This window comes from Protomyctophum bolini (assembly GCF_963924005.1).
Source record: "Protomyctophum bolini genome assembly, chromosome: 16".
In the NCBI taxonomy this organism is placed as follows: domain Eukaryota; kingdom Metazoa; phylum Chordata; class Actinopteri; order Myctophiformes; family Myctophidae; genus Protomyctophum; species Protomyctophum bolini.
In genome coordinates, this window is record NC_137877.1 from 30,455,720 (window position 1) to 30,482,108 (window position 26,389).

The 26,389-nt window shown below is 44.0% G+C and overlaps 1 protein-coding gene across 1 annotated transcript in view; it reads left to right on the forward strand.

Annotated features, from left to right (window-relative positions):
• The window catches only part of lrp2a (low density lipoprotein receptor-related protein 2a), a gene marked incomplete at its 5' end in the record, with an annotated part of 63,791 nt that extends 39,190 nt beyond the window's left edge, over positions 1-24,601 (forward strand). The window contains 35 exons of the mRNA XM_080785648.1: positions 65-307; positions 596-721; positions 1,191-1,310; positions 1,940-2,071; positions 3,300-3,501; positions 3,860-4,155; positions 4,566-5,232; positions 5,364-5,534; positions 5,630-5,853; positions 6,055-6,232; positions 6,935-7,131; positions 7,560-7,805; positions 8,063-8,191; positions 11,529-11,648; positions 13,178-13,294; positions 13,689-13,805; positions 14,320-14,457; positions 14,609-14,731; positions 14,949-15,077; positions 16,212-16,343; positions 16,663-16,794; positions 16,934-17,077; positions 17,330-17,495; positions 17,596-17,724; positions 17,917-18,137; positions 18,826-19,005; positions 19,184-19,303; positions 19,587-19,677; positions 20,106-20,173; positions 20,709-20,826; positions 21,134-21,260; positions 21,657-21,773; positions 22,475-22,579; positions 22,669-22,740; positions 23,923-24,601. Of these exons, the coding sequence (XP_080641774.1) occupies positions 65-307; positions 596-721; positions 1,191-1,310; positions 1,940-2,071; positions 3,300-3,501; positions 3,860-4,155; positions 4,566-5,232; positions 5,364-5,534; positions 5,630-5,853; positions 6,055-6,232; positions 6,935-7,131; positions 7,560-7,805; positions 8,063-8,191; positions 11,529-11,648; positions 13,178-13,294; positions 13,689-13,805; positions 14,320-14,457; positions 14,609-14,731; positions 14,949-15,077; positions 16,212-16,343; positions 16,663-16,794; positions 16,934-17,077; positions 17,330-17,495; positions 17,596-17,724; positions 17,917-18,137; positions 18,826-19,005; positions 19,184-19,303; positions 19,587-19,677; positions 20,106-20,173; positions 20,709-20,826; positions 21,134-21,260; positions 21,657-21,773; positions 22,475-22,579; positions 22,669-22,740; positions 23,923-24,093 (5,768 nt within the window). The 3' untranslated portion in view covers positions 24,094-24,601. The remainder of the gene's footprint in view (positions 1-64; positions 308-595; positions 722-1,190; positions 1,311-1,939; positions 2,072-3,299; positions 3,502-3,859; positions 4,156-4,565; positions 5,233-5,363; positions 5,535-5,629; positions 5,854-6,054; positions 6,233-6,934; positions 7,132-7,559; positions 7,806-8,062; positions 8,192-11,528; positions 11,649-13,177; positions 13,295-13,688; positions 13,806-14,319; positions 14,458-14,608; positions 14,732-14,948; positions 15,078-16,211; positions 16,344-16,662; positions 16,795-16,933; positions 17,078-17,329; positions 17,496-17,595; positions 17,725-17,916; positions 18,138-18,825; positions 19,006-19,183; positions 19,304-19,586; positions 19,678-20,105; positions 20,174-20,708; positions 20,827-21,133; positions 21,261-21,656; positions 21,774-22,474; positions 22,580-22,668; positions 22,741-23,922) is intronic.
• Positions 24,602-26,389: the final 1,788 nt, after the last annotated feature.

Below are 26,389 nucleotides of genomic sequence, written 5' to 3' on the forward strand. Positions count from 1 at the left end.
TGATTCTACTTTCCATATCTGACTCTTGAGGTTTTGTTTCATTGTGTTCTTTGATTGGCTGCAGCCTTCCACACCTGCGCGCCCACACTGTTCACGTGCGGGACGGGCCGATGCGTGCCGTACCACTACCGATGCGACCACTATGACGACTGCGGAGACAACAGCGACGAGCTGGGCTGTCTGTTCCGACCCTGCGACTCCAACACGGAGTTCGCCTGCAACAATGGACGCTGCATCGCCAAGGACGCCGTCTGCAACGGCATCAACAACTGCTACGACAACGGCACCTCGGACGAGCAGAACTGCCGTGAGTGACCCAGTGTTGTGTTTTGGAGGGCCTCGATGGTGTCTTAATGGCTCATTTTAAACTTGGTTGCATATTTAACATAGCCGATCTACAAGCTCACGTGTCGCACTGCGACGCATTGTGAGCTTGTAGATCTGCTATTTTCAGTATGCAACCAAGCATAAAATGACTTGTCTTTTAGTTCTACTGGATCTCTCTTCTCCACTGGTCTCAATCAATCAATCAATCAATCAATCAATCAATCAATTTCAATCAGCTAAGCCGTTTTTGTTTTTTCCGCCATCTCAGCGGAGAGAACCTGCCTGCCTGAACACACAAAGTGTCAGTCCACCAACATCTGCATCCCGCGCTCCTACCTGTGTGACGGTGACAACGACTGTGGGGACATGAGTGACGAGAGCCCCACACACTGTGGTGAGTTGACCTGTGAGGTGTCTTTCTACTGTTACATCATTCCGACGAAAAGCTGGAGTGATTGTAAAAGAGCTTTTCTAAAATGGGTTTGCATTAAACAAGTGGCGGACGTCAAAGGCAAAGAGTGAATTAAGCAATGTTAGGGTGAACCCCATTCATGCACGTTCTTGGTCATGCACATGCACACTCACCCACCGACACATGTATACGGACAGGCTAGGTTAGCATGTACAGATTGTACACAAACATGAACATGATAAAAAAACTATTATTATTTGTAATTGTGACGAAAACCGGGACAATTTTGTAGTGAATGTTGAAAAATGGCACATTTGCGACACACAGCTTGAAATCAGGACAATCCCAACAAAACCAGGACTCTTGGTCACCCTCTCTCTCTCTCTCTCTTTCTCTCTCTCTCTCACACACACACACACACACACACACACACACACACACACACACACAGCCACTTCCACGTGTTCCCCGGCTGAGTTCCGTTGCTCCAGTGGCCGCTGCATCCCCACCCACTGGTACTGTGACGGAGGTTCCGACTGCACCGACGGCTCTGACGAGCCCTCCTCCTGCAGTGAGTAGTAACAGACACAACACATCCCACCCCCACCCACACCATTATGTAGTAACAGACACAACACCCCCCCCCCACACACACACACACCATCATGAACCGCCTGGCTAACAGACACAACACATCCCACCCCCCACACCATTATGAACCGCCTGGCTTTGTGCGTCTTCGTCTATTGCTATTATGAGTTTTGTGTCTGAGTCTGTCTGTGAGCCTGTGAGAGGGATGAGTCAGTGGTGTATGTCTTTGTCAGGGATGTGGTCAGTCAGGCCTCCTATTGTCTGCCGCATTCCTCCACGGTGACGCCCCCCAGTCTCCTCTGACAAACAACCCCTCCCCCTCCCCCTTTGTCCCCCCCAGGGGTTACTGAGGCGCACGTTTGGCCTTTGTTTAGTCAGCGCACCGCGCATGGGAATGTGGCGTTACCATGACTATTTTGAAAGCCTGCCTAGTGTTGAATTGTGTCTCGGTTATCATTTTAGGAACAACAGGGATTAAGTAATGTAACCGAGAGCCAATTTGAATATTGAATATGCATAGTACACACAAGTTCCTCAGTCACAGTGGTGTTGAGCTATGTACAGTTAATGATCATGACATAATATGATTCATGCCCCCCCCCCCCCCAGCCACTATGATCAGAACCTGCAACCCAGAACAGTTCCGCTGTGACGACGGCAGGTGCATCGCTAAATCCTGGATCTGCGACGGAGACAACGACTGTGGAGACATGAGTGATGAAGACCAGAGACACGACTGTGGTAGGGGTTCCCTCACTTAATTATCTCCAGCCCCCCGCCCCCCCCCCCCCCCCCCCCCCCCCCACCCGCGTCATCTGGCTCTTGTTATTATACATCCTTTTCTCTATCTTCTTCCCTTTGTCTACTTCCTCCCCTCATAGGTTAACTTGTCGCCCATCTTCTCCTCTTCCCCCCTCCTTGCTAGTCCCCTTCTCCTCTCCTCTTTCAGGACACTGGTGAATCAAGATGCCTACTGGTGGGGAAGTAATTTTAGAGCAGTGGTTCTCAAAGTGGGGTACGGTGACCTCCAGAGGTCCTTGGGGGGGGTTTCAGAGGGCCCCCAGCAAAATGAGGAACAGATTAACCATTTAAGTCCTATTTTACACTTCATGAAAAATAATTAGATGTGACGCGGCTAGATCTGCTATTTTTGCTCTATCTGAACAGTTCATTTATGATTTGGTTTGTGCAAAATATGGAAGCCAGATTGAAATTGCTTAATTTCACCAGCTAGTCTAATGAATGTCCCGGTAAATGTAAATATTATATATAATAAATAATAAATATTACTTTTCAGATCATCGATTGCTTAATTGATTAATTGAATACCTAATTAACATGACTATTAACAGACATTAGTATACATTTCTGACTAATAAAGTATTCAATCAATCAATCCTTGACATGAAAATGTTTGAGAACCACTGTTTTAGAGTGGGGTAGACGGTGCCTAGCATCTCTGGCTCCCATAGATGTGTCTCCCGCCAGAGTCCTAAGGAGTTAGCATTCCTGATTTCTCCTGCCTCACTCGCTACTTTGTGCGCGTCTCCTTTCCCCTGGCTTCCTGGCTCTGGGTGGATCAAGACTCTTATGTCATGTCTCACCAATGTGGGATTCCAACAATACGATGCCCAGAGCAGAAGGCTTCAGTGCTCCCCGCTGAGACTCACTTCAATCTGCGTGCGTGCGTGCGTGCGTGCGTGCGTGCGTGCGTGCGTGCGTGCGTGCATGCGTGTGTGTGTGTGTGTGTGTGTGTTTTGAGGGGTTTGGACCCACGTCTGGAATCACTGGACTATGAAACATCTAGGGTGATACAGTACATGGAAAACAGCCTACCTACAAGCTCACAATGCATTGCAGTGCGATACGTTGTGAGCGCCTATTTTCAATATGCACCAAAAACAAAAAAAGCAGGCCTTTAACGTAACTCCTCCTGCTGTGCTTGGCACCATGCCTGTCCCCCTCTCAGCCAATCGCACGTGTACAGCTGCTGAGTTCACCTGTGTGAACAACGAGCCACCTCAGCGGAAATGCATCCCTCATGACTGGGTGTGTGACGGAGACGCGGACTGCGCGGACGCGTTGGACGAGCATCAGAACTGCTCGCGGCGATCCTGCGGCCCCAATGACTTCAGCTGCAGCAACGGCCTCTGCATACGCAGCTCCTACAGGTCAGAGAAATGTGGACCCAACATGGACAAACTGAATATTATAATACAGGAGAACACTTGCAATATATGTTATTTATAGTCATACGGTGTCAACTTTTTCATTGAAACAAAAGTTATTTTTTATATAATCTTTCCACATAATGTGTTTTGACAACTTCTCTAAACACAATTTTTATTCATGATTGTCTGCTCCCAACACTCGTATAGAAGTTCTTTTTTGTGTTGCCAAAAAGACTTCTAAAAGTAATACACTGTCGTAGGACAGACAGTTCTCTTTGAGAATGCTTGTCATGCCTGGCACTTCTTCCTGTAGTGTATATAAATAAAAACACTGTGAAAATGATCTCCCGACGACAAGGTGTGACCGACGCAATGACTGTGGCGACAGCAGTGACGAGCGCGGCTGTGCCTACCAGCCATGCCAGCAGCACCAGTTCACCTGCCAGAACGGCCGCTGTGTGTCACAGGACTTTGTCTGCGACGGAGACAATGACTGCGGCGACGAGTCTGACGAGCTGGATCACCTGTGCCGCACGCCACCACCCACCTGCCCCCCTGCACAGTTCAGGTGTGACAACGGACACTGTGTCCCTCTCAGCAAGGTGTGTGACAGGAACGACGACTGCACAGACAACAGTGACGAGAAGGGATGTGGTGAGTGTGTGACGTCCACACGGGCATGGGTAGTGGGATTGGGGGTTGACTGGAGGGAGCTTCTCAAACTCCCCTCTCGAGAGGGTGTAAAGAAATTGCAGCCAAAACATGGTGAGAGAGAAAAATAAACACACTTGTTGAATCAACCTGCAATGTTGTGCCATGCAGTGATTGGTTCATTGCTACAGTGTACAGTATGTGAAACATAGCAATGCCACACAAGACAAAACCATATTGTTTTATGATTGGGTTAGGATGTAGGAAAGTACAACAAATGGTAAGCAATCTGACAGGAAATGAAGGTAGCAGTACCTCTGCAGTGAGGTAAACAAATGATGGTAGTAAAAAAAATGATCAATAAATAAATGTCAAGCTTTCCAACATGGCTCTTCTTTTTATTGTCCTGCTAGGTATCAATGAGTGCACAGACCCTTCTGCACACCGCTGTGACCACGACTGCACCGACACGCCCACCAGCTTCATCTGCACCTGCCGCCGCGGTTACCGCCTCATGTCTGACGGCGAGACCTGCGACGACGTCAACGAGTGCGGCGAGACGCCCGGCGTGTGCAGCCAGGAGTGCGAGAACACGATGGGCTCCTACATGTGCAAGTGTGCCCCCGGGTACCTCCGAGAGCCGGACGGACGCAGCTGCCGCCAGAACAGCGGCATCGAACCCTACCTCATCTTCAGCAACCAGTACTACCTGCGGAACCTGTCGACGGACGGGGAGGCCTACTCGCTGATCCTGCAGGGCCTGACGGGCGTCGTGGCCTTGGACTTTGACCGCGTGGACAAGCGCCTGTACTGGATCGACGTGAGCCGCCGCGTGATAGAGAGGATGTCCTACAACGGCAGCAACAGGGAGGTTGTGGTCAATGGCGTGCTGTACGGCGAGGGCCTGGCTGTTGACTGGGTGGCCAGGAAGCTGTACTGGGTGGACAGCTTCTTGGATTGCCTCAAGGTGTCTGAGCTGGACGGGCGCTTTGTGAAGAAGCTGGCTGAGCATTGTGTGGATGACAATAACACCTACTGCTTTGAGCACCCCAGGGCCATTGTCTTGCACCCCAAATATGGGTGGGTAGAAGGCATTTTATTATCCTTTTTACTGTACTGTTGATTTCCATACAGGGTTAAGGACTCTTGTGTTGTTGTTGTTGTGAGTAGATATCACATAATCTGATGTAATTTTCTTGGATTCCTGTCAGATATGTGTACTGGACTGACTGGGGAGACAAAGCCTTCATAGGTCGTGTTGGAATGGATGGAACTAGCAAGGCAGCCATAATCACCACCAAGTTGGCGTGGCCTAACGGGATAACCATTGACTATACTAATGACAAGCTCTACTGGGCTGACGCACATCTCAATTACATTGAGTGAGTAGAACGATGTCTGTCATGCTGGCATACATTTGGCACAGCTGTTCGTTCGCGGCGAATGAAATTAATTTCCAACACTAAACTTTTCCCAGGTACTCAGACTTGGACGGCCATCACAGACACGCAGTGTACGACGGAACTTTGCCACACCCCTTTGCTCTGACGGTGTTCGAGGAGACTGTGTACTGGACTGACTGGAACACACGCACGGTGGAGAAAGGCAACAAATACGACGGCTCTGAGCGCCAGTCCCTAGTCAACACCACGCACAGACCCTTCGACATCCACGTGTGCCACCCCTACAGACAGCCTTTTTGTGAGTTTCCCCTATTTCCTCCCATCACTGTTAGATCCCCAGTTTGCGCCGAGATCTCTTATCACCTGTGTATCCTGATGTATCCTGCCTCTTAAGTCCCGTTAAGTGTTTTATCAGCGGTTTGCACAATGCCAGGTTTGTGCTTGCCCAGCTGTGCTGAATGGGATTTGTTTGACCCCTGTGACCTCTCTCTCGTGACAGTGACCAATCCCTGTGCGGTGAACAATGGAGGCTGCTCCCACCTGTGTCTGATCAGTCACGGTGGACAGGATCACACCTGCGAGTGCCCAGACCACTTTCTGACTGTCCAGCAAGGGGGCGTGACCAGATGCCTTCCCATGTGCACCAGCACTCAGTACCGATGTGCTAACAATGAGCGGTTTGTACAGCTTCCTTTGCACTGTACCATTACTTTATACCTTGTGATCTCATTGACTTACTTGAATATCAAGCTACTTTTACTGTTAAAGGGATATTTCACTTTAAAAAAAACGTTTGGTCATTTCATCGTCTTATGTGAACACCCAGACAGTTTTTAAGTTGCTTGATTCAGTATTTAGATATTTGATATTAATTTTAGCTGCCCCACCCGCTCCCAATACAAACCCATTGTAACTTCTAACTCCATTTTAACCATGATAGATTCGTCAAAAACTCCCGTCCTTTTTTCTGGTGACTGATATTGTCCTTCTAATACGTGGTTTTTCATTTACTGTGTTCATTTATTTTAAAATATTGTTTGGATTCTTTAGTCTCTTCGGCCCTGCAGCAGATTCTCCCTCCTCCTCATTATTTTCCAAAAACAATATTTAAAAATAAATAAAGTTTTTTTTAAAGTGAAATATCCCTTTAAAAGCCTCACACAGTAGCTTTTAGAAAGGTATAATGGTAGCCTTTGCCAGAGATGGGCAACTAAAGACTGGGCCTTTAGATCCAAACTGAATCATTTCAAATACGGTTTGCATTTTCTAGAAAGGTTTAAAAAGTCCTAACTATTTCTTCAGATCATCAGAGACTTTAATAGGCAAAGAATCCTCTGGTTTCATGGAAATATAACGTATAATTACTTTCACATCAACAGGTGCATATCTATCTGGTGGAAATGTGATGGGGAGAGGGACTGCAGAGATGGCTCAGATGAGCCCTCTACCTGTCCCCCGCGACACTGCAGGCTGGGACACTTTCAGTGTAATGATGGCAACTGCACCAGCCCACACTTCCTGTGCAACAGCAACCACGACTGCCCAGACGGATCTGATGAAGACTCTGTGCTGTGTGGTAGGTCATCTTCTTTCATTACATTTTTTATATACAGTATTACTGAAATTATTTTATTAGGAATAACCCCTTGAGATACAGGGCTGTATTTTGCGTGTCTTAAATACCAGGTCTTATTCCCTAACTTGAGTAAACTAAAGACCTGGAGGCGTGATCAATGCCATTTGGCTATTCTGAGTGGCCAAAGAGCATTGATCACGCCTCCAGGTCTTTAGTTTACTCAAGTTAGGGAATAAGACCTGGTACTTAAGACACGCAAAATACAGCCCACAGGATCTAGTTTTTGAGGGGGTCCCAAGGACAATATTCTGTTAGCAGATAAAAATAATAAAAGTGATCCTCACAGTGGTAAATCAGATATCACACGTGAGCCAGTGCAGACAGTCTGGTGGTTCTCGTTAGGTGAGCTAGCTTGTCGTTCCCCACAGCTACCCACCAGTGTGAGAGCCACCAGTGGCAGTGCTCCAACAAGCGCTGCATCCCGGAGGCGTGGCAGTGTGACGGTGAGGACGACTGTGGCGACGGTTCTGACGAGGACTCCTCCCACTGCTCCAGCAGGACCTGTCGCCCCGGACAGTTCAAGTGCCGCAACGGACATTGCATCCCCCAGGCTTGGAAATGTGATGCTGAGGACGATTGCTTGGATAACTCTGATGAACCATTGGAGGAGTGCAGTGAGTGACACACACACACACACACACATAGCCTACACGCACAGGCACGCACACACACATGCATCACTCTTGTTAATAATTATAATGACAGGGTTTTTTTATGCTAATGGAAACTGTACGATAAGGATTACCATCTGCAAGATCTAATGACCTTTTTTAGATATACGTACCGGTACAATATATTACGCATTGCTTTTATTGCTACTGTTTTCCACATATTTCTAACCATTTGTAATGTATTTATTGTTCTTCTACAGTGGGACCGGAATATCGCTGTGACAATCATACACAGTTTGACTGCAGATCGAACTACCGCTGTGTCCCGCGGTGGTCCGTGTGCAACGGACACAACGACTGCTTCGACAACAGCGACGAACAGGGCTGTGGTGAGATCCCCCCCCTTTTTTAACATTACCGTTTATTATTAGGAACCAATGTTACCCCACTAGGCGTTGTGAAGCTGATTGTACAGTTGGGGCGTGAGGCTGACTGAAAGGATACAAGTGTATTTGTACCAGGTCTATGTTCCCAGTGAGTGAAGGGCAATTAGCCAACACCTCAGCCTCCTGTGGAACATTACAGTACGATGGGGTTAGTGGGAGGCTGTGATGGAGGGGATCTCATCACACACTCCCACCACCACCATTCACCTCGCTCCCACAGATTTATGAGCTGTCTGGGTACATGGGTCAGTGTGTGTGTGTGTGTGTGTGTGTGTGTGTTGTTCTGTCCTTGTGTGGGGGCAGGGTTCACACAAGGCTCTTTGTACTTTGCAAGGAGATCCACACGCACGCACGCACGCACGCACGCACGCACTCACTCACTCACGCACGCACGCACGCACGCACGCACGCACGCACGCACGCACGCACGCACGCACGCACGCACGCACGCACGCACGCGCACACACACACACACACACACACACACACAATCGTCCTCCTCCCCTCTCTTATCAGAGGCCCTCACTCCATTAGTGCCATCCCCGCGCAGGAGGGGAGATCCGCGCTAATCTGTCCGTAAGAATGCGTCAGCAGGGCCAGGTGGAGGGCTAGGAGGCTATCTCTGACCCCCAGCACGGTGTGGTAGAGATAGCTCAGTCCTCCACTCTCCTCCGCTCCTCTCTGCGCTCCCTCATGTCTCGTCTCCCACTCTCCTCCCCCTGCAGTGCATAGACACAGGCTGGCATGGAGAGAGTTTACACATCCATCTTAGGCAGGCTGTTTTCCTGCTGATGTAATCTCTGCCGTTTTAATTAAAAAGGCATCGAATAACAGGACAATACTACATTGGTTTTCATCACACCACACTAACTTGGTGTTTGTTTGACTCAGAGGGTGTCCGAATTGACCCCAATGGACCTGAAACACTGGTTTGACGTGCATATTAAAGACCAGGTGATACAGTGCGAGTTCGATCCATCCGTCACGCCACCATATATGGCCGTCTGTGTCAGGCATGCCCAAATATGGAGTGTTGTGATGTCAGAACAGGCCAGCTCCATATATGGACCCTGTCCAGAGCCCGGGCAGAGGCATTTTGTGACGGTTCTGGGCAACCGTGGGTCCGACCGACTTGGCACCGGGCACTGCACTCCCTGCGGGGGTGTGGAATTTGAAGTCGTTGGGGCGATAATAAAAATTTGAAACCAGATATAATCATTAGGGGAAGTTTATGCATGTACACAACTACAATAATCTAGTTTCAGTATTTATTTATGATGTATTTTCTCTATTATTAAGGTTACTATAGGGTGCCCGTGTTGTGATGTCAGAACAGGCTAGATCCATATATGGAGAGATAGGGGTGATCAGGTCCAGAGCCCGGGTAGAGGCTTCTGGGCTGGTTCTGGACAACCAGAAATGCAGAGTACCCGTTCCACCAATCTGTCTGTGTCCCTTTTATGCCCATATATTTTCAGTGTCGTTACTCGACGACACTGAAAATGAGTTTAATTACTTTCTATTACTTACTATTTAATTTCGAGAATAAATAAAACTTGAATGAATGAGTATGGAGATTTCTGTATGTCTCTCTCTGTGTCCCTTTATTCCTATTATGGAGTTCTGTGTCAGTCATGCCCAAATATGGAGTGTTGTGATGTCAGAACAGGCCAGCTCCATATATGAACCCTGGGCAGGGGCCCTGTCCAGAGCCCGGGCAGAGGCCTTTTGTGACGTGGCTCTGACCGACTCGACACCAGGCAATTTCCGCACTCCCTGTGGGGGTGCGGAAATTTGAAGTCGGTGGGGCGAACGGTTCTCGAGTTACATGGATTACACACGTACAGACGGACAGAGAGAGACATGTTAATCTGGGGACCCCCCCAAAATAATGTATTAGGTCATCGTCTGGGAATGCCCATATATGGACCTTTTTTTAATTGACATTTTCAGGCCTGAAATAACAGAGTTTCTTAATACGGCACAGTTGAGAACCAAGAGTTAAACTATGAATCTGTTGTCAGTGAGGTCAGATGTAGAGTTGCTGGCCGGCTCCATATATTAAAGAAATAAACCACAAGAGGTCTCAGGTTGCCCTGGACTTTATAATGGCTCAGAGGCGTGGTGAGACACGACTCGCAGTGCAGTGTCTCCAACCCTCTCAGACATTATAAAATGCAAGGTACCCTGGCACCTCGCGTGGCTTATTGCTTTTCGAAAATAGTTACAAACATAGCAATATTAACATCGTGAAACTATTCCTAATTCACAAAATTGGTTTCATAGTAATCTGCGCCCTACAGTCGCAATTACTTGCTTGAGTTTAGGAGAAAGTTCAGTGTTCATATGAGATGATTCTCGTATAGAGCGCCGAAGTCCTGCCGTCACTGTCAGTAGAGGGTGTCAATCCACAGGATATGAAGTATCGACTGAAGGTGGAAATGTACAAATATACCCAAAGAGTAACAATATAAGCGTTATAAACGAGTTAGGGGGGTGGCTGCATCTGCCCGTCGCACAACAGAAACTGAATGTTAATTAAGTTTATTTTTATTTTATTGATATTTAATGTTTTGTGGTTACGAGTACGAGTCGAGTCACCACGAGCTGAGCTTACGTCAACGAGGAATCTCAGGAACGCAGTGTGTTGACAGACAGCTGGGTGTGACGTATATTATTACATCATATGTAGTTTCAAGGCTTTTGCGGCCACATTAATTCCATTTTCTCCAGAAACTGGCTGTATCAAATATGAATGGACATCATTAACGACGCACAGCCACTCCCCTGACAGAAATGCCGGGGTGGTATTTTTCAAACACAGTTCTTATATGAAGACCTAAAATCGCCCTATGGTGATTTCACTGCAAATAAAAAAATACATGAACCTGTGTATTGGCGCCCTCTACTGAAAGTGACGTCAGACTTCGGTGCTCTATAGCTTCGAAAATAAATCCCAAGAAAACTGAATGGAGTGATCCAGTGATTCATTTTCTACATGTTATAATTATGTTATTGGGGTTAAGTCTTTAGCAATTTAAGCAAAATTATATCTTTACTGCCATGAGTATCATTACCTTGGGCATGCGTGTGTGCGTGCGTGCGTACGTACGTACGGGCAGTTCAGAACGACCAGATATTTGTAACGTCACCATAATACTCAGTCAATGATGCTATCCAGGTGCAAACATTTTCCATGGTTTGGGTTAATCAGTACATTGGTTTGTTTGTTAGTTGAAGTACTGTGCCTAATGCACCTCCTTGTCTGCCCTTCTTCCAGAGGAGCTGGCCTGTGACCCTGTTGGAGACTTCCGCTGTGACAACCACCAGTGTATCCCGATGAGATGGAAGTGTGATGGGGACAATGATTGTGGGGACAACTCAGATGAGCAGAGCTGCAGTGAGTCTTCTCCACACTTAACTGACCAATCGGCAAAATCATCATTGCTCACTGCTTTGTACTGCTAGTATTTATTTATTTATTGATAAATTAATTCGAAGTCTGAGTACTGATGGATGTGTTCAATATATCGTAAAAGAGATTTCTGTCTCAATGTGTTTTTACTGGTTAAATAAATTATGCAATGCTTAGTTTGTAGGACATTAGACCTGTCTTGTGGGAAATGCCCACATTCCTGACATCCAAATAACACAATTCACAGCTGTATATATTATTTTCACATAGTCCAAGTGCCTGTTAAGTGTGGGATTTTAACTTGGGTCTAGTAGTCATCAAAATGAAATAAGGGTGTCGATGGCAAAGAATGGCCCCACTATTGTTTTATCAGATGGCAGGGGGGGGGGTTCTTGTAAAAGACTCAACACTTCTGCCCTCAGTGCAGCCCAGTGAGAGGCATGCCTTATCAGCTGCTAGAGAAACAGGCTGTCCTCAGCATGTCAAGAAGAGGGAGTGAGTCACCCCGTGCCCTGGAGAATTTAAACATGTTTAACAACATTGCCAGCTAATGAGCATAATGATGCTTTTCATAGGAGAACCAATGTCTGGGTCTAAATCATAATGTTTCATGGTGGAACTGTGCTGCCACTCCCAAACTATGTAGGTGAGCTCACTGCAGAGAAACAAGTTGTTTACTGCTTGAAGAAATGCAGTGCAGCCTAGAGAGCGTGTGTGCTGAATGCTACAATACAGGTTTCATGTCTGTTGTCTCCCTCTTTCGACGGATTTAATTGCAACAATGTACAAACTTCAGTAAATGTCCAACACAGATTCTGACTTGAACCAGTAGGTGTCCTTACTACCTGACACCAGGTTTGAAGACCTCCTCCAACCACTGCAGATTTGTTAGTTATATTGTATTAAGAATAAGATACTTTAAATGAATAAATAACGGATTGTAGCTTTAAACTCTCCCATGGAAGCCTATAGTAGTTTTACAGAATAAACTATATACTGTATACACTATATTATATTTTCATAACGTGAATTCTTTTTTATTCTTGCTTTGCCAACTTAAATATTTAAACGCATGCACGCACGCACGCACGCACGCACGCACGCACGCACGCACACACACACACACACACACACACACACACACACACACACACACACACACACACACACACACACACACACACAGGCACATGGCTTTGCATATTTAGACTGTACACACAAACAGGCACACAGAAATGTGCATACAGTACAAAATCATATTTATACACACATCCTGCACAGTAGGTAAATACACATACAAAGATATTTAGATGAAGCACAGCACCTGCAAGCACCTCAAAGGGTGCTATTTACTTTATCTTCAACTGATTATTGTTGCTCACTAATTCTTAATTATTTCTTTGTTATTGCTGCTACAATGTTGAGAAATCAACACCAAACAATTGTACACCTGTGTGCTCTTACATAAGTGAAAAAATGTGAAATTGCTGTTTTCCCTGTCTGTTTTCCCTCAGCTCCCCGCGTGTGCACAGAGAGCGAGTTTCGCTGTGATAATCTGCACTGCATTCCCGACCGCTGGGTCTGTGACCATGACAACGACTGTGAGGACAACTCGGATGAAAGGGACTGTGGTAAGTGCATGGAGGCTTTTTGTTGTGCGGTGTATGGGAGTAACAGAGGGCTGCACTAAGCATAGAAGTCATAAAATGTCACAGTTTGACCCAGACACACAGGACTCCCAATGTTCACATTTTCAGTCAACCTCATGGTATACGTAAGGCCCGAGATCGGGAACAAATTGAATGTTCTTTACTGTTGACATGAAGTCTAATGCCTAATTCAAACTACCTAATTTATTAGATGCACACTGTTGTCGCTGACCGAAAATAGCAGAACCACTATTTTTGGTGTGAAACAACTATAACTATAACAAGTCCCTTCTAATGCAGAATTTCCACGAGTGAAGCTCACCAGATTATCATGCAAGGTATTTACACGTTATGTGTTGGATTCATTGCGTTGCAGAGCTGAGGACATGTCACCCAGGCTACTTCCAGTGTGTAAGTGGACACTGCATCGCTGAGCGCTTCCAATGCGATGGCAATGCAGACTGTTTGGACTACACAGATGAGGTGTCATGTCGTAAGTCCCTCTAATCTTTTGACTATACCTCTACCTACCTCAGAAGATAACTTATTATCTCTATTCTCTACAGGCTACAGGCTTTTTAAATCCACCATGTTACCTTCAGGTTTGGGTATCATCAGGCTTAATAATAATAATTTGTGTCTTAGCATTTATTTCAAATTTACATGTCGATTTCAGCTCTTACATTTATTTCAGACATGCTCTAGTATGTGAAGAGTCTGCCTGTGCTATTAACTCTTTTTGGATCAAATATAAATAAATTCAGTTTTTCTCCTCTGGTGAAAAGCTGGAGGCTGCACAATGGCAGCCTCTCAAATCAAATCTGTGGCCATGCAGTTGTTGGGCATTTTCTTGAAATCCATTCTGTATTTGACTTGAATCCAGTCACGGAGAACTGGCATGATTTTAGCAGGTTTTAGTGAGTAGCTTAGCCGTAAACATTTTGTTTTATCGTTCTCTGTAACATGTTGCCATCACAGAATATGAGTCTGTTTGTTTGTTTTTTTAGCAACCCGCTTTCCCAATGGCACATACTGCCCTCCGTTCATGTTTGAGTGTAAGAACCACGTGTGCATCCAGCCTCACTGGAAATGTGACGGAGACAACGACTGTGGAGATCATTCGGACGAGGAGCTCCACCTCTGCTGTAAGTAAGAACCACCCCACCAACCTTTGGAATCATTTATCTCACTGCAGTGTTTAATAAAATAAATAAATAAGCTAAAAAACAAAACCAAAAAACTACTGTATTGACTGAAGACTCCATGACGGTTACTTTCTGTCCTTGATTCCCATAGTGGAGGTCACGTGTGAATCTCCATTCCGCTTCCGCTGCGACAACAACCGATGCATCTACAGCCACGAGCTGTGTAACTCTGTGGATGACTGTGGGGACGGGACAGACGAGAGGGAGGATAACTGTAAGGAATACTACAGGAGTGCATTATGTTTGATGGACAAAGTTGACTCTTCTCTTGTTTCCCTGCCCGTTATTATTTTAGATATATCCTGTTATTCCTGTTTTGGTCATGATTGAAAGTAGTAGATGTGAGCAGGAGAGCTGCATTTTTATACTGTACTTATCTGTACTTTTTGAGTCGACTTGTGCACCAATCATTGTCTTGGTGCATGTTATAGGTCAGACCCCCACCCCTGGACCCTGTTCCGACGAAGAGTACAAATGCAGTAACGCCCACTGCATCCCTCTGCAGTACGCCTGTGATGACTATGATGATTGCGGAGATGAATCAGATGAACTGGGCTGCCGTAAGTACAGTACATTGATCTGTGTTTGATTGATTGAATATTTTATTAACACAAATAAACACAAAAAAACCCAGAGGGCTTGTTTCCATTATGGTCCATTGTACTCAGTTCATCATCACGACATACACAATACATTACATATCAGAAACAACACCAAAAGCAAAATAGTGAAAAACCTGGGTTGCGGGCAGAGGATGCCATGGGGCTCCTTCTGTGGAGCAGAGGATGCCATGGGGCTCCTTCTGTGGAGCAGAGGATGCCATGGGGCTCCTTCTGTGGAGCAGAGGATGCCATGGGGCTCCTTCTGTGGAGCAGAGGATGCCATGTGGCTCCTTCTGTGGAGCAGAGGATGCCATGGGGCTCCTTCTGTGGAGCAGAGGATGCCATGGGGCTCCTTCTGTGGAGCAGAGGATGCCATGGGGCTCCTTCTGTGGAGCAGAGGATGCCATGGGGCTCCTTCTGTGGAGCAGAGGATGCCATGGGGCTCCTTCTGTGGAGCAGAGGATGCCATGGGGCTCCTTCTGTGGAGCAGAGGATGCCATGGGGCTCCTTCTGTGGAGCAGAGGATGCCATGGGGCTCCTTCTGTGGAGCTCGCTGAGGGAGTGCGTTGTTTGACAGGGGGCGAGTTAGTATAGGATACATTTATCTAAGTCCAATTATAGTTTGAGGACAGCCATGTTTTTAGGTCAGTTTACAATTTGGATGCAGCATCGATAATGAATGAATTTCATGTTGTAGGAGGTTTAATATCCTATTATGGTGACTTTACACACACCAGGAACATGCCAAAGAAATTTCCAAAAATATTTTACATCAAATGAATTAATTTGTTGATCATTCAATTCAAAGGGCTTCATTCACAGGTTGATGATTTTATTCATGGTGAAAATCAACCACTTGTAAAGAATATATATAATTAATGATGTCACTTATTGCTGTGTAATGTTCACGTTCAGTGTGGATGATACAAACAGCAGTTTAAATTAATGCAAAATACAAATTAAACACTTTTGAAGCCAGGTCCATATAGTAATAACAAGCAGCATAATAAGCACGGTAATAGGACCTTGATTGCGGTCTCCTCTGTGGTGCTTACCGTGTTTCATGCTGTATTCTGTTTGTGCTCCCACCAGACCAAGGTAGCGGGCGGTCTTGCAGTGAGAACATTTGTGAGCACAACTGTACAGACCTGACAGACGGAGGCTTCCTGTGCTCCTGTAAGCCTGGCTACAAATCCAGACAGACAGACAGACACATGTGTGAAGGTAAGGGAGGGGGGGGAGTATCTACTTATCACGGAAGATCCAATTATTCTGAATCAATTTTTTATTCCCGTGCCCATGTTTGCCTGTCAACAAAATTACTTAAAAAATATGTTGGTGATTATCAAGGTTAATAATTACAGTAAGTTAAAAAATAACCCTAATAATCAGCCATATATCTGGAATGGACAAGCAAGAGATTTTGGTGCAGGCAGGGAAGGGATTACATCCCCAGGTGCACTTTTAATTTCATTTGCAGTGCTTCCCGGGCAGTGAATGCTGTCCACACAGTGTCACTCTGTTGTTTGTTTCTTGGAAACAGATGTAAACGAGTGTGAGGTCTACGGGACGTGTCCCCAGGACTGCAGGAACTCCAAGGGAAGCTATGAGTGTTTCTGTGCCCAGGGATTTCACTCTGTTGGTGAGCCAAATGGCATGGAGTGTGCGGCCCAGGGTAAGAGCCAAGTTCTCTTGTGGAGCCAAACCCCAAAAGGCCCATTACAAATCCTCCCTTGTGTGTTCTCTTGTAGTTTGTAACGGGTTAAAATCTGCAATGAGATTACTAACGCTTGCCAAATTCTCTTTGTGTTCAGGAAATCCACCAGTGTTGCTTCTACCAGACAATGTCCGCATTCGTCGATTCAACCTTTCCTCTGAGCAATATTCAGACTACGTGGACAACACAGAGCACATCCAAGCCCTGGATTACCTGTGGGACCCAGAGGGAGTAGGACTCAGTAAGCTTATTTCATTATATCATATCATCTTAGTTTAACCGCTTACATACACCCGATACTTAGTTTACATAGAAATCTGTGTTACATACTTATATTTGTAATCAAATGTGATCAAAGAGAATTTATAAATGAGTGTACAAAACACTCTCAGAAAAAAAGATTGACACTCATTGTGTACAGTGAAAACAATTGTGATAAATGTTTTAGGTCAACTTTGGTCTCCTTGTGTTCCTTTCCTCTGGTGTTGCTTAGGCATTGTGTACTGGACAGTTCTGGGCCGAGGGTCTCAGTTTGGCTCTATCAAACGAGCCTACATGTCCACATTCAATGACAACGGCAACAATCCAGCGAAAGAAGTGGATATGAACCTGAGATATGTTGCCAATCCTGATGGCATCGCTGTAGACTGGGTTGGAGGGTACGTCCACAAGCACGATGAAACTGTACTTAAGTGTGTCATTGTGAAAGCGGTCTAACATCGCTTCCCCCCCCCCCCCACGCCCCCCGTTTCTTTTCAGACACATTTATTGGACAGATTCTGGGACCAATAGGATTGAAGTGGCCAAACTGGATGGGCGGTACAGGAAGTGGTTGATCCATACTGACCTTGACATGCCCGCTGCTATTGTAGTAAATCCAGCACTTGGGTATGAGAATATTCAGTATCAACATTATGAAGTAATACTGATACTGACTGTCTTGACTGTCTCATACTTTATATATGATACTCATGTTAATTTGAAAGTACACAGTATATACAATATAAAATAACTAATAAACTGTTAATTTAACGCCCTCTTCTTTATTTTTCTGTCATGTGTGTGGTCTCGTCTTTGTAGAACTATGTACTGGACAGACTGGGGCAGGAGACCCAAAATTGAATCGGCCTGGATGGACGGGCAGAAGAGACAGGTCCTGCTGGACGAGGACCTGGGCTGGCCTACTGGTCTAGCTCTGGACTATCTGAACGGGAACAGGATCTACTGGAGCGACTCCAAGGAGAACACCATCGAGTCCATGAAGCAAGACGGCACAGACAGGAAGATCATCGTGTCAGGAGGTAAGAACATTTAACGTCATGTTGTTAAAGATGAGGTATCATTGGGTGGTCCTTGTCTATCCTTTAAACCATTTTGGACTGAGGCTTCTAAATCCTAACATTTTTCTGAAAAACCCATGTTTCTATGACGGTGCTCAACCTTTTTCATGTCGAGGACCCCCAGAATTATCTCTATTGGCCCACGGACCCCCATCTTAAAATATGTAGTTCGCTCTGAATTATATATTCAAAGATTTGCACCACATTTTCACGACTTTTCAAAAATAGCAGATCTACAAGCTCGTAGCGTGCCACTCTATGCGCTTGTAGATCTGTTATTTTTCAATAGCTGAAGTATAACATAATGCTTAAAACACCAAAGGGGGTTCCCGCACAAAATGGGTTAAAGATGAGGCATCATTGGGTGGTCCAGTTGCCTTGTCTATTCTTTAATATCTATATGCATACAGGGCATCAGGTCACCGTGTTCTCTTTCAAACTTCTACCGCAAATATTGATAAAAAAAAAAGCTCACACTCCATATACCTAATGTCAGGCATATTTGGCCATAAGAATTGTTACAGACTTGGTGCTCTACAGCCGGGCACCGGTCTAGTTGAGATTTTAACCTGTACATTTGTAACCATTTCTTTCTTTTACTGCTAAATAATGCTGAAAGTAATTGGATACAAAAACATTTCTTGCGCAGACATTGGAAACCCCTATAGTCTGGATGTATTTGAAGGACACCTGTACTGGACAACAAAGGAGAGAGGTGAAGTATGGAAGACTAATAAGTTTGGAACTGGACATAAAGTGAAGGTACTGACCATCAACCCCTGGCTGACTCAAGTTCGCATCTACCACGAGCACCGGCAGAACCACTCAGGTCAGGAAATAGTCAATTCAAGTAGTACTCATAGTGAGAAAAGCTAATACCAATCTGTGATTTGTCTTGAGAGAATCTCAATCTGTTGGTTAATTGCATAATGCCATGCTATTCAAGGATTGCTGACGTGTTTCCACAAATTATTATCTTTTGTCTTTTGCTGCTCTGCGTCCTATAGTACCCAATCCCTGTAAGGATGTTTGCAGTCACCTGTGTCTCCTCCGGCCTGGTGGATACACATGCAGCTGCCCACAGGGGTCCTCTCTGCTTGGCTTCAACTCCAACGAATGCGACGCAGGTATAGGACCATGCAGTGCTCTCCCCAGTCCCAGGCATCTTGTGTTGGCTGGTCTTGTTGCACCACAATCTGTATTCCATAGTATGGAAATGCATGGCTACTCGTATGATGCTGTGGTGGTGTTGTTGCTGATGCTTTTTGTGTGTGTGTGTGTGTGTGTGTGTGTGTGTGTGTGTGTGTGTGTGTGTGTGTGTGTGTGTGTGTGTGTGTGCGTGTGCGTGTGCGTGTGTGTGTGTGTGCGTGTGCGTGTGTGTGCGTGTGCGTGCTGCTTTCACCCCTGCAGCCATTGAGGCACCAGTTGCAATGCCCCTTGCATGCAGATGCATGAACGGTGGAACGTGCTACACTGATGAGGGGGGTCTGCCAAAGTGCAAGTGAGTTTAGCTGCTGATGCCATTCACGACAGTGGATGATTGCCTGAACTGTAGCTACAACATAGAGAATTCCACCCATTCCGTAGCCATAATGCCTTGCAGTCTCTGTAACTGAATCCGGTTTCGCGTTACATTAAGAACACAATGGAAGGTGTGTTTATCAGCAAAGGAAAGGTGACATCTGAAAGGTACATAGTCAAATATTGTTTTTATGTAATTTAAGGAGTTTCTGGCCATGTCAACAAGACATGGGTTACCACAAAAACTGGCTTCAGCTACAGACAGTATTTCCAGCAAGCATTAATATAAAATGGAGAACTGCAACTGCAAGGTCTGGTTTAGGTAAAACCACCAGATACAAATGTATTGCTATCATGCTGTCCTAGTGTTTCCCCAGAGGAACTGACTGGTATCCTGGTTTTGTCTAGATGCTCGAACGGCTATGCAGGCAGCTTCTGTGAGATGGGGAAGTCAAGGGGCACTACGGGAGGAACGGGTACTGTAATGGACTTTTCTTACAATACTTTTATTTTATGCTGATGTATGAACCACTATTTTACTGCACTGCACACACGCACACACGCACGCACACACGCACACACACACACACACACACACACACACACACACACACACACACACACACACACACACACACACACACACACACACACACACACACACACACACATACACACACACACACACACACACACAATTAGGTAGATTGTATAGCACAATGGAGAATAGTTACACAAACACACTTTAGTCACATCTGGTGCTATCCAGCACTTTCTAAAGGCTACTGAGTAACTCCACAGGGTTAAGTACCTTGACTTACGTCTTACAGTGGCATAACAGAACGTAGCAAATGACTCAGCAAATACTTCACTTGTGTTCTGTGAACGATTACATTAATGCAATGTCCAATTATGATGACACCCAGAGACCACTATTAAAATTAATATAATTATCATTATTTGAAAAAGATAAAATGAATACATGAATATATCCTTATTTTCTTTCTGTAGCTGTAGCGATTCTGCTGGCCGTGATTCTCGTAGTGATCACATTGGGTCTGGCCTTTGGAGTTTTCCAAAACTACAAACGAACCGGCTCCTTCATTCCCTCTATGCCTAAACTACCCAGGTACAAAAGCTCTCATCTTCTATAGAAACTGTGTCCATCTGTTGCATCTGCATCTGCATCTGCTGCCTCTTCTTTAATGCACTTTAATGCACTTGTAATTTAACTTTAGTTCATAGTTCTGCCAGGCCATTCCTTTTTTTATTTCATACAGAGGGATGGTCTTCCTGCTAAGCCTTGGGCCGCACCTCTACAGATGCCCATGGTGGACTTTTAAATAACTATGTGTTCTTAAATGACCTGCATGGTTAAATGAAGGTTCAATCAAATGAAAGCAATACATACATGTGTTTTTATTGGTCTCATCCAGCCTTAGCAGTCTGGTGAAGTCTGGTGACACTGGGAACGGGGTGAAGTTTCACTCAGGTGACAATGTGGACCTGGGGCCGTCACCGTCACACATCGGGGTGTCATTCATTGACGCGGCCATGCAGATGGTGGGTGCTGAAGCATGATATTTGAGCACTTGTTAAGCCTCATTTATTTCTTTGTCATACAACTCTGTCGCTCAACGAAAACAACAGATCTGTATTCTCACTGAGCAATGCTGTCGTACGAGGTTGTATACATTTGCTATTAGCCTCACTACTCATCAGAGATGTATTGCCAAGAATGTCAGCATGTGCACATCCTTATTTGACCTTAAAAAAAGGACTTTGAAACTATGCATTATGTGGTATTTATTAACAGGGATGATTGATTTTAAACTATGCTAGCAGGATTGCTTCGCTCAGCAATGTTTGAGTAACTAGGCATACTGTTGAAGACAAAGTAACAGCTGAGTTCATACTGCAAAAGATGTTACCCAAATATTGCATTGAATATTTCCTCAGGATGACAACTTTGCCACGGAGGCAGGAAGGCAGCCAATCACATTTGAGAACCCGCTATATAAGCCCACCAATGCGGCTGGAGTCCCTAGTGATCCTGCAGTCATTCATGCTTCACAGGTACTCACTGGATTATGTTTGTTGAATGTTTTTAAACCTTTAGCCACTTATGCCCTGTACCTACTCATAATGTAATAATGGTTCATATTGCAATAACCCAAATGTAATTAAAGCTCATAATCATGTTTTGCATAATGCAATAATGTGTTACATACAGAAGGCTTTTAGCCTAGTAGCCAAAAAGTGAACCCGGACATGTTGAGTACACCAACGTTTTATGTTATAAATGTTTAGTATGGGTCCCCAGCATGTAGAAACTGCCGGATGAAAAAAAACACTCATTGGGCTTAAAACGGCCATGCCCACATGTGCTGACATCATCAATTTGTGATGACGGCATTGGCCGTTTTTAGCCCAATTAGTGTTTTTTTGCTAAACTAATGCTTGGAATGGATTCAGCATCATGAAAACCCCCTAGTTTGACATATCACATGCTACATAAAGCATGATGAAATTTTTAATATACAGGTTGCAATTGCTCAACATAATGCAAGTTAGCATCCGGCAGTTTCTACATGCTGGGGATCCATACTAAACATTTCTAACATAAAACCTTGGTGTACTCAACATGTCCGTGTTCACAATGGGGCTCTATGGGCTGGCTACTAGACTATTTAATTGTAATAAAGAAAATCCATAAATTGTCCAACCTATATCAGCATTTGATGAAGATTTTTTGTTAATTCATGTCACAAACACAGGTAACTGTTAATGTGAGTGGAGAACACATTGTGAACCCAGTGTATGGAGAGCAGAGCGCAGGCATCGTACAGAGTACTCCTCCTGTCAGCTCCAAACCTGCCCAGGTTAGAGCCATCCTACTCTTTCTGAATCTACTGTAAATGTATTATTATTATTATTATTATTATTTGACTGTTTGTGTTTGTGTTTGCAGGAGTCCAAATGGAGCTTATTCAAAAGAAAACTAAATCCAAGCAACACATTTGAAAATCCTTCCTATTCAGAGGTAATCATTCTTTTGTAAAAAAAATAAAACATGTAAAACTGCTATCTATCTAAAGATAGATTATACCAGTTATTCCGATGAGAGGCAATATGATGTAATAATGATATTGTAATGTAATAATGATATTGTCACTGGTGTTAACAATATCAATACCGAAGCACACTAGTGCTGATGTATCATGCAGTCCTTCTCGTGTTCTATTTCATCCCTGCTGACCGCCAGAGGGTAATACTTTAAGCACAAGTATTTTATACCAACAATGTCAACTTTGACCCCGTGATGACCCAGAAGAGCCTATGGGTGCGTTCGGAAATGCGCCCTGAACACACTGGTGTGCTCTCTTGTCGTTCGTTTATTCAGTGCACTCGGTGCGTTGTCGTTCGAAAATCCAGTGCGCTGCGCACCGGGTGTGCCGAATGCCCGCACTGAGCGACCCTACCCTGAAGCTGGGGTCGTCCGGTGTGATTCATGTGAATGTGTCACAGCTGTGGTCGTTCGTAAATAAGGCACACTGAACGCACTCTGTGACGTCACCGCCCACCACACTCAACAAACTGACCACATTCCCGGTGCGCATTTCCGAACGCACCCATCTTCCAGAGGTCACCAGGGGTTCAGTCTCTACAGAATCTTCTTGCGAGACCACGAGGATTCTGAGAGACAGGGTGCTCTGGCGGTCATTCGGGATTCATAGAATCGTAGTTACATACTTAACTTTTGTATTATTGACTAACTCAGTTATTTTCAAACTTTTTAGTTAAAACCTCAAGGCTCACCTGTACTCTTAATGAGAAGAATAGCGTTGAGCTTAGATCTGCTATTTTCACTATCTTTGTAAATTTGTGGGGGAGAAATAATATTTTAAATTGTTTAATGACATGCCGAGAAATAGTCAGATGTAAAGTGGTTAAAATATATCTATTTTAGGGAATAGATTTTGCCTCTGTATTGAGAAATGAGTGTACACAAAGTACAGATATAGTAAATAACCGTAACCACAAATAATAATTCATAACTTTTTCTATAGTTATATAGAAATGTATATTCCCGATTCAAATAATAATATACCATAGTCACAAATGTATATTTTGGAACCACTGCAATAATGTTTGATTCGGTCGGATTTGTCACATGCTATTGTTGTCAGCTCTGCTATAGTTGTTCCGGTCTCCTGTTTTTCAGATGAAGGACGACAAAGCAGTAGAAAGCAATGCGGACAAAACCACTGCTAAACCGTCTCCATTTGTTCCCCCTGCCAAAACTCGTCAGAGGGATCGTCCTTGCACCTTCTCACCAACCGAGGACACTTTTAAGGACACAGCCAACCTCGTCAAAGAGGACAGTGATGTATAATGCTTACTTTATGCTCCGTTGTGTATTAGTGTCACGATCCCAACATGACTGATCTACAAGCTCACAACACGTCTGGGACGCATTGGAAGGTTATAGATCAGCTATTATCTGATTGTGACACAATCGCATGACCCTCTCGCAGACGGGGAAAAAAACAAACAAAAAAAAACTAAAGAAAACACACTTTGCACAGAATCTATTTTTTTATGCAGCCTGTGTACAAAACTCAGAATGTTTTAAGAAAAAAAGAGATGAAGATCTGTATAGCATACAGAAAAAATGTCTTTTGTGACTATGCCTTCTGATATTTCTTATGCCAATTCTTGTTTTAATGATTTTGTTTTTTATTCTGATGTACAATATGTATATCTTTGCACTGAAGCATAGAAATGTTAATAAATATGTTGTATATTTGTAAATTTGAAGAGAAAGATTTTGTTGATAATATCTTCTGGCCGTTTGAAATAGATGATCTTATGCATAGTGGTAAGAAATGAGAGCTGCATTGTGACACAGTAGGTCCACCTTATACATTGTTAGCGATGTGTTGGATAATAATTATATCCTTTTTTGCCACTGAATAAAACTGAAGATGTATGCAGGTCATCTTTCATGTTTATATACCTCATTTCAGGGCTAAAAACGAGAAAAGCAATGACAAAACAAATAGGCAATATTGGTATTAGTGTTTCACATACGTGCTCCAGTAAATACAAAGCAAAAGATATGTAACAATATTTGATGAATGGTATGCTAAGCATACATATACATTCTACTTACATTTGAATATGATTGAACCTTTTCTGTTTTATGTTCCCTTTGTGATGTTTGAATCAATATGATCATATTTTAATAATGATATAATAATGGCCTCTTTTTAAAAGAAAATGTTTGAAACCATACTTGAACACACTCATGTATTTTCCATGCTGTTTGCATTTGATTATGTTTATGAGAAAAATATCCATTTAACAGAGATTGCAGATGCCAGCATTTGAAACATCTGTCGTTTTCTAAAGATGGTATATTACAGAATGATTGTTTTGTATTGTGAGAAAGAACAAACAGAAGAAATAAAAACTATCAATGATTGTTTTAAACATGCCCAAATATTTTTTTCTAGAAATGGATGCTGCTGAGACCTGAGAATGAATAAATTTCTTATTTTGTAATACGATGTTGACTTTTTTTTTATTCTATTGGCAAGGTTCCATCCATCAATACACATTAGACCAGTGATACTCAACCTCAGGCCCGCGGGCCACATCAGGCCCGCGGGACCATTATGACTGGCCCACCAATGAAAATCTAAAAAAAGAAGAAAAAAAAATCTGGAAAATGAAATAAAAATAAATAAATCTGAATGAAGTTATCTTTAATTACATTATTATAAGTAATACTATTAGAGTTGTACTATTACTCGAACGAAAATAAGATGGGGGGAGATGCAATGCAAATGAAAGACATATACTGTGTATCCCTATTCCCTGACATAATTTTATAGCTAAATGGACAGAATTCTATTTTATTTGAATGATGAAACCCAGCTGCCATTAATAGTTGGAAATGGAAATTGCGGAAATTGCGGAAATTGTAATTGCGGAAATTGCTGAAATGGTGGAAATGGAAATTGCGGAAATTGCGGAAATGCGGAAATGGAAATTGCGGAAATGGTAATTGCGGAAATTGCGGAAATGGTGGAAATGGAAATTGAGGAAATTGCAGACAGCTACTCATGGACAATTAGGCAGGCAGGCAGACAGCTACTCAGACAGGCAGACAGACAGCTACTCATGGACAATTGGACAGGCAGGCAGGCAGACAGACAGCTACTCATAGACAGGCAGACAGTAAGACAGCTACTCATTGACAGACAGACAAATAACTACTCATGGACAGACAGACAGACAGGCAGGCAGGCAGGCAGGCAAAGAGCTACTCATGTTATGTTATTATGTTATTATAACAGCTACTCATGTTATGTGCAATAATTTGTGCAGTTATGGAAACAGCTCTTTGTGTTTATGCAAGAAAATGTAACACATTTATTTATTTACATATTGTGTGCATGCACATTGTACTTTGATACATTTTGCGAAAATAAAGCAATTGAAAGAGAGAAGTTATCAAGTATCATTAATGTCGTAATTTTATCTACTGGCCCCTGGCCCCTTGCCATTTTTGTAATGTGGCCCACAGGTAAATCTATTTGAGTATCCCTGCATTAGACACATTGTAGACATAATACACAAAGTACAACAGTGGTGCTAGTTATAACAGCATGGCAGTACGTCAG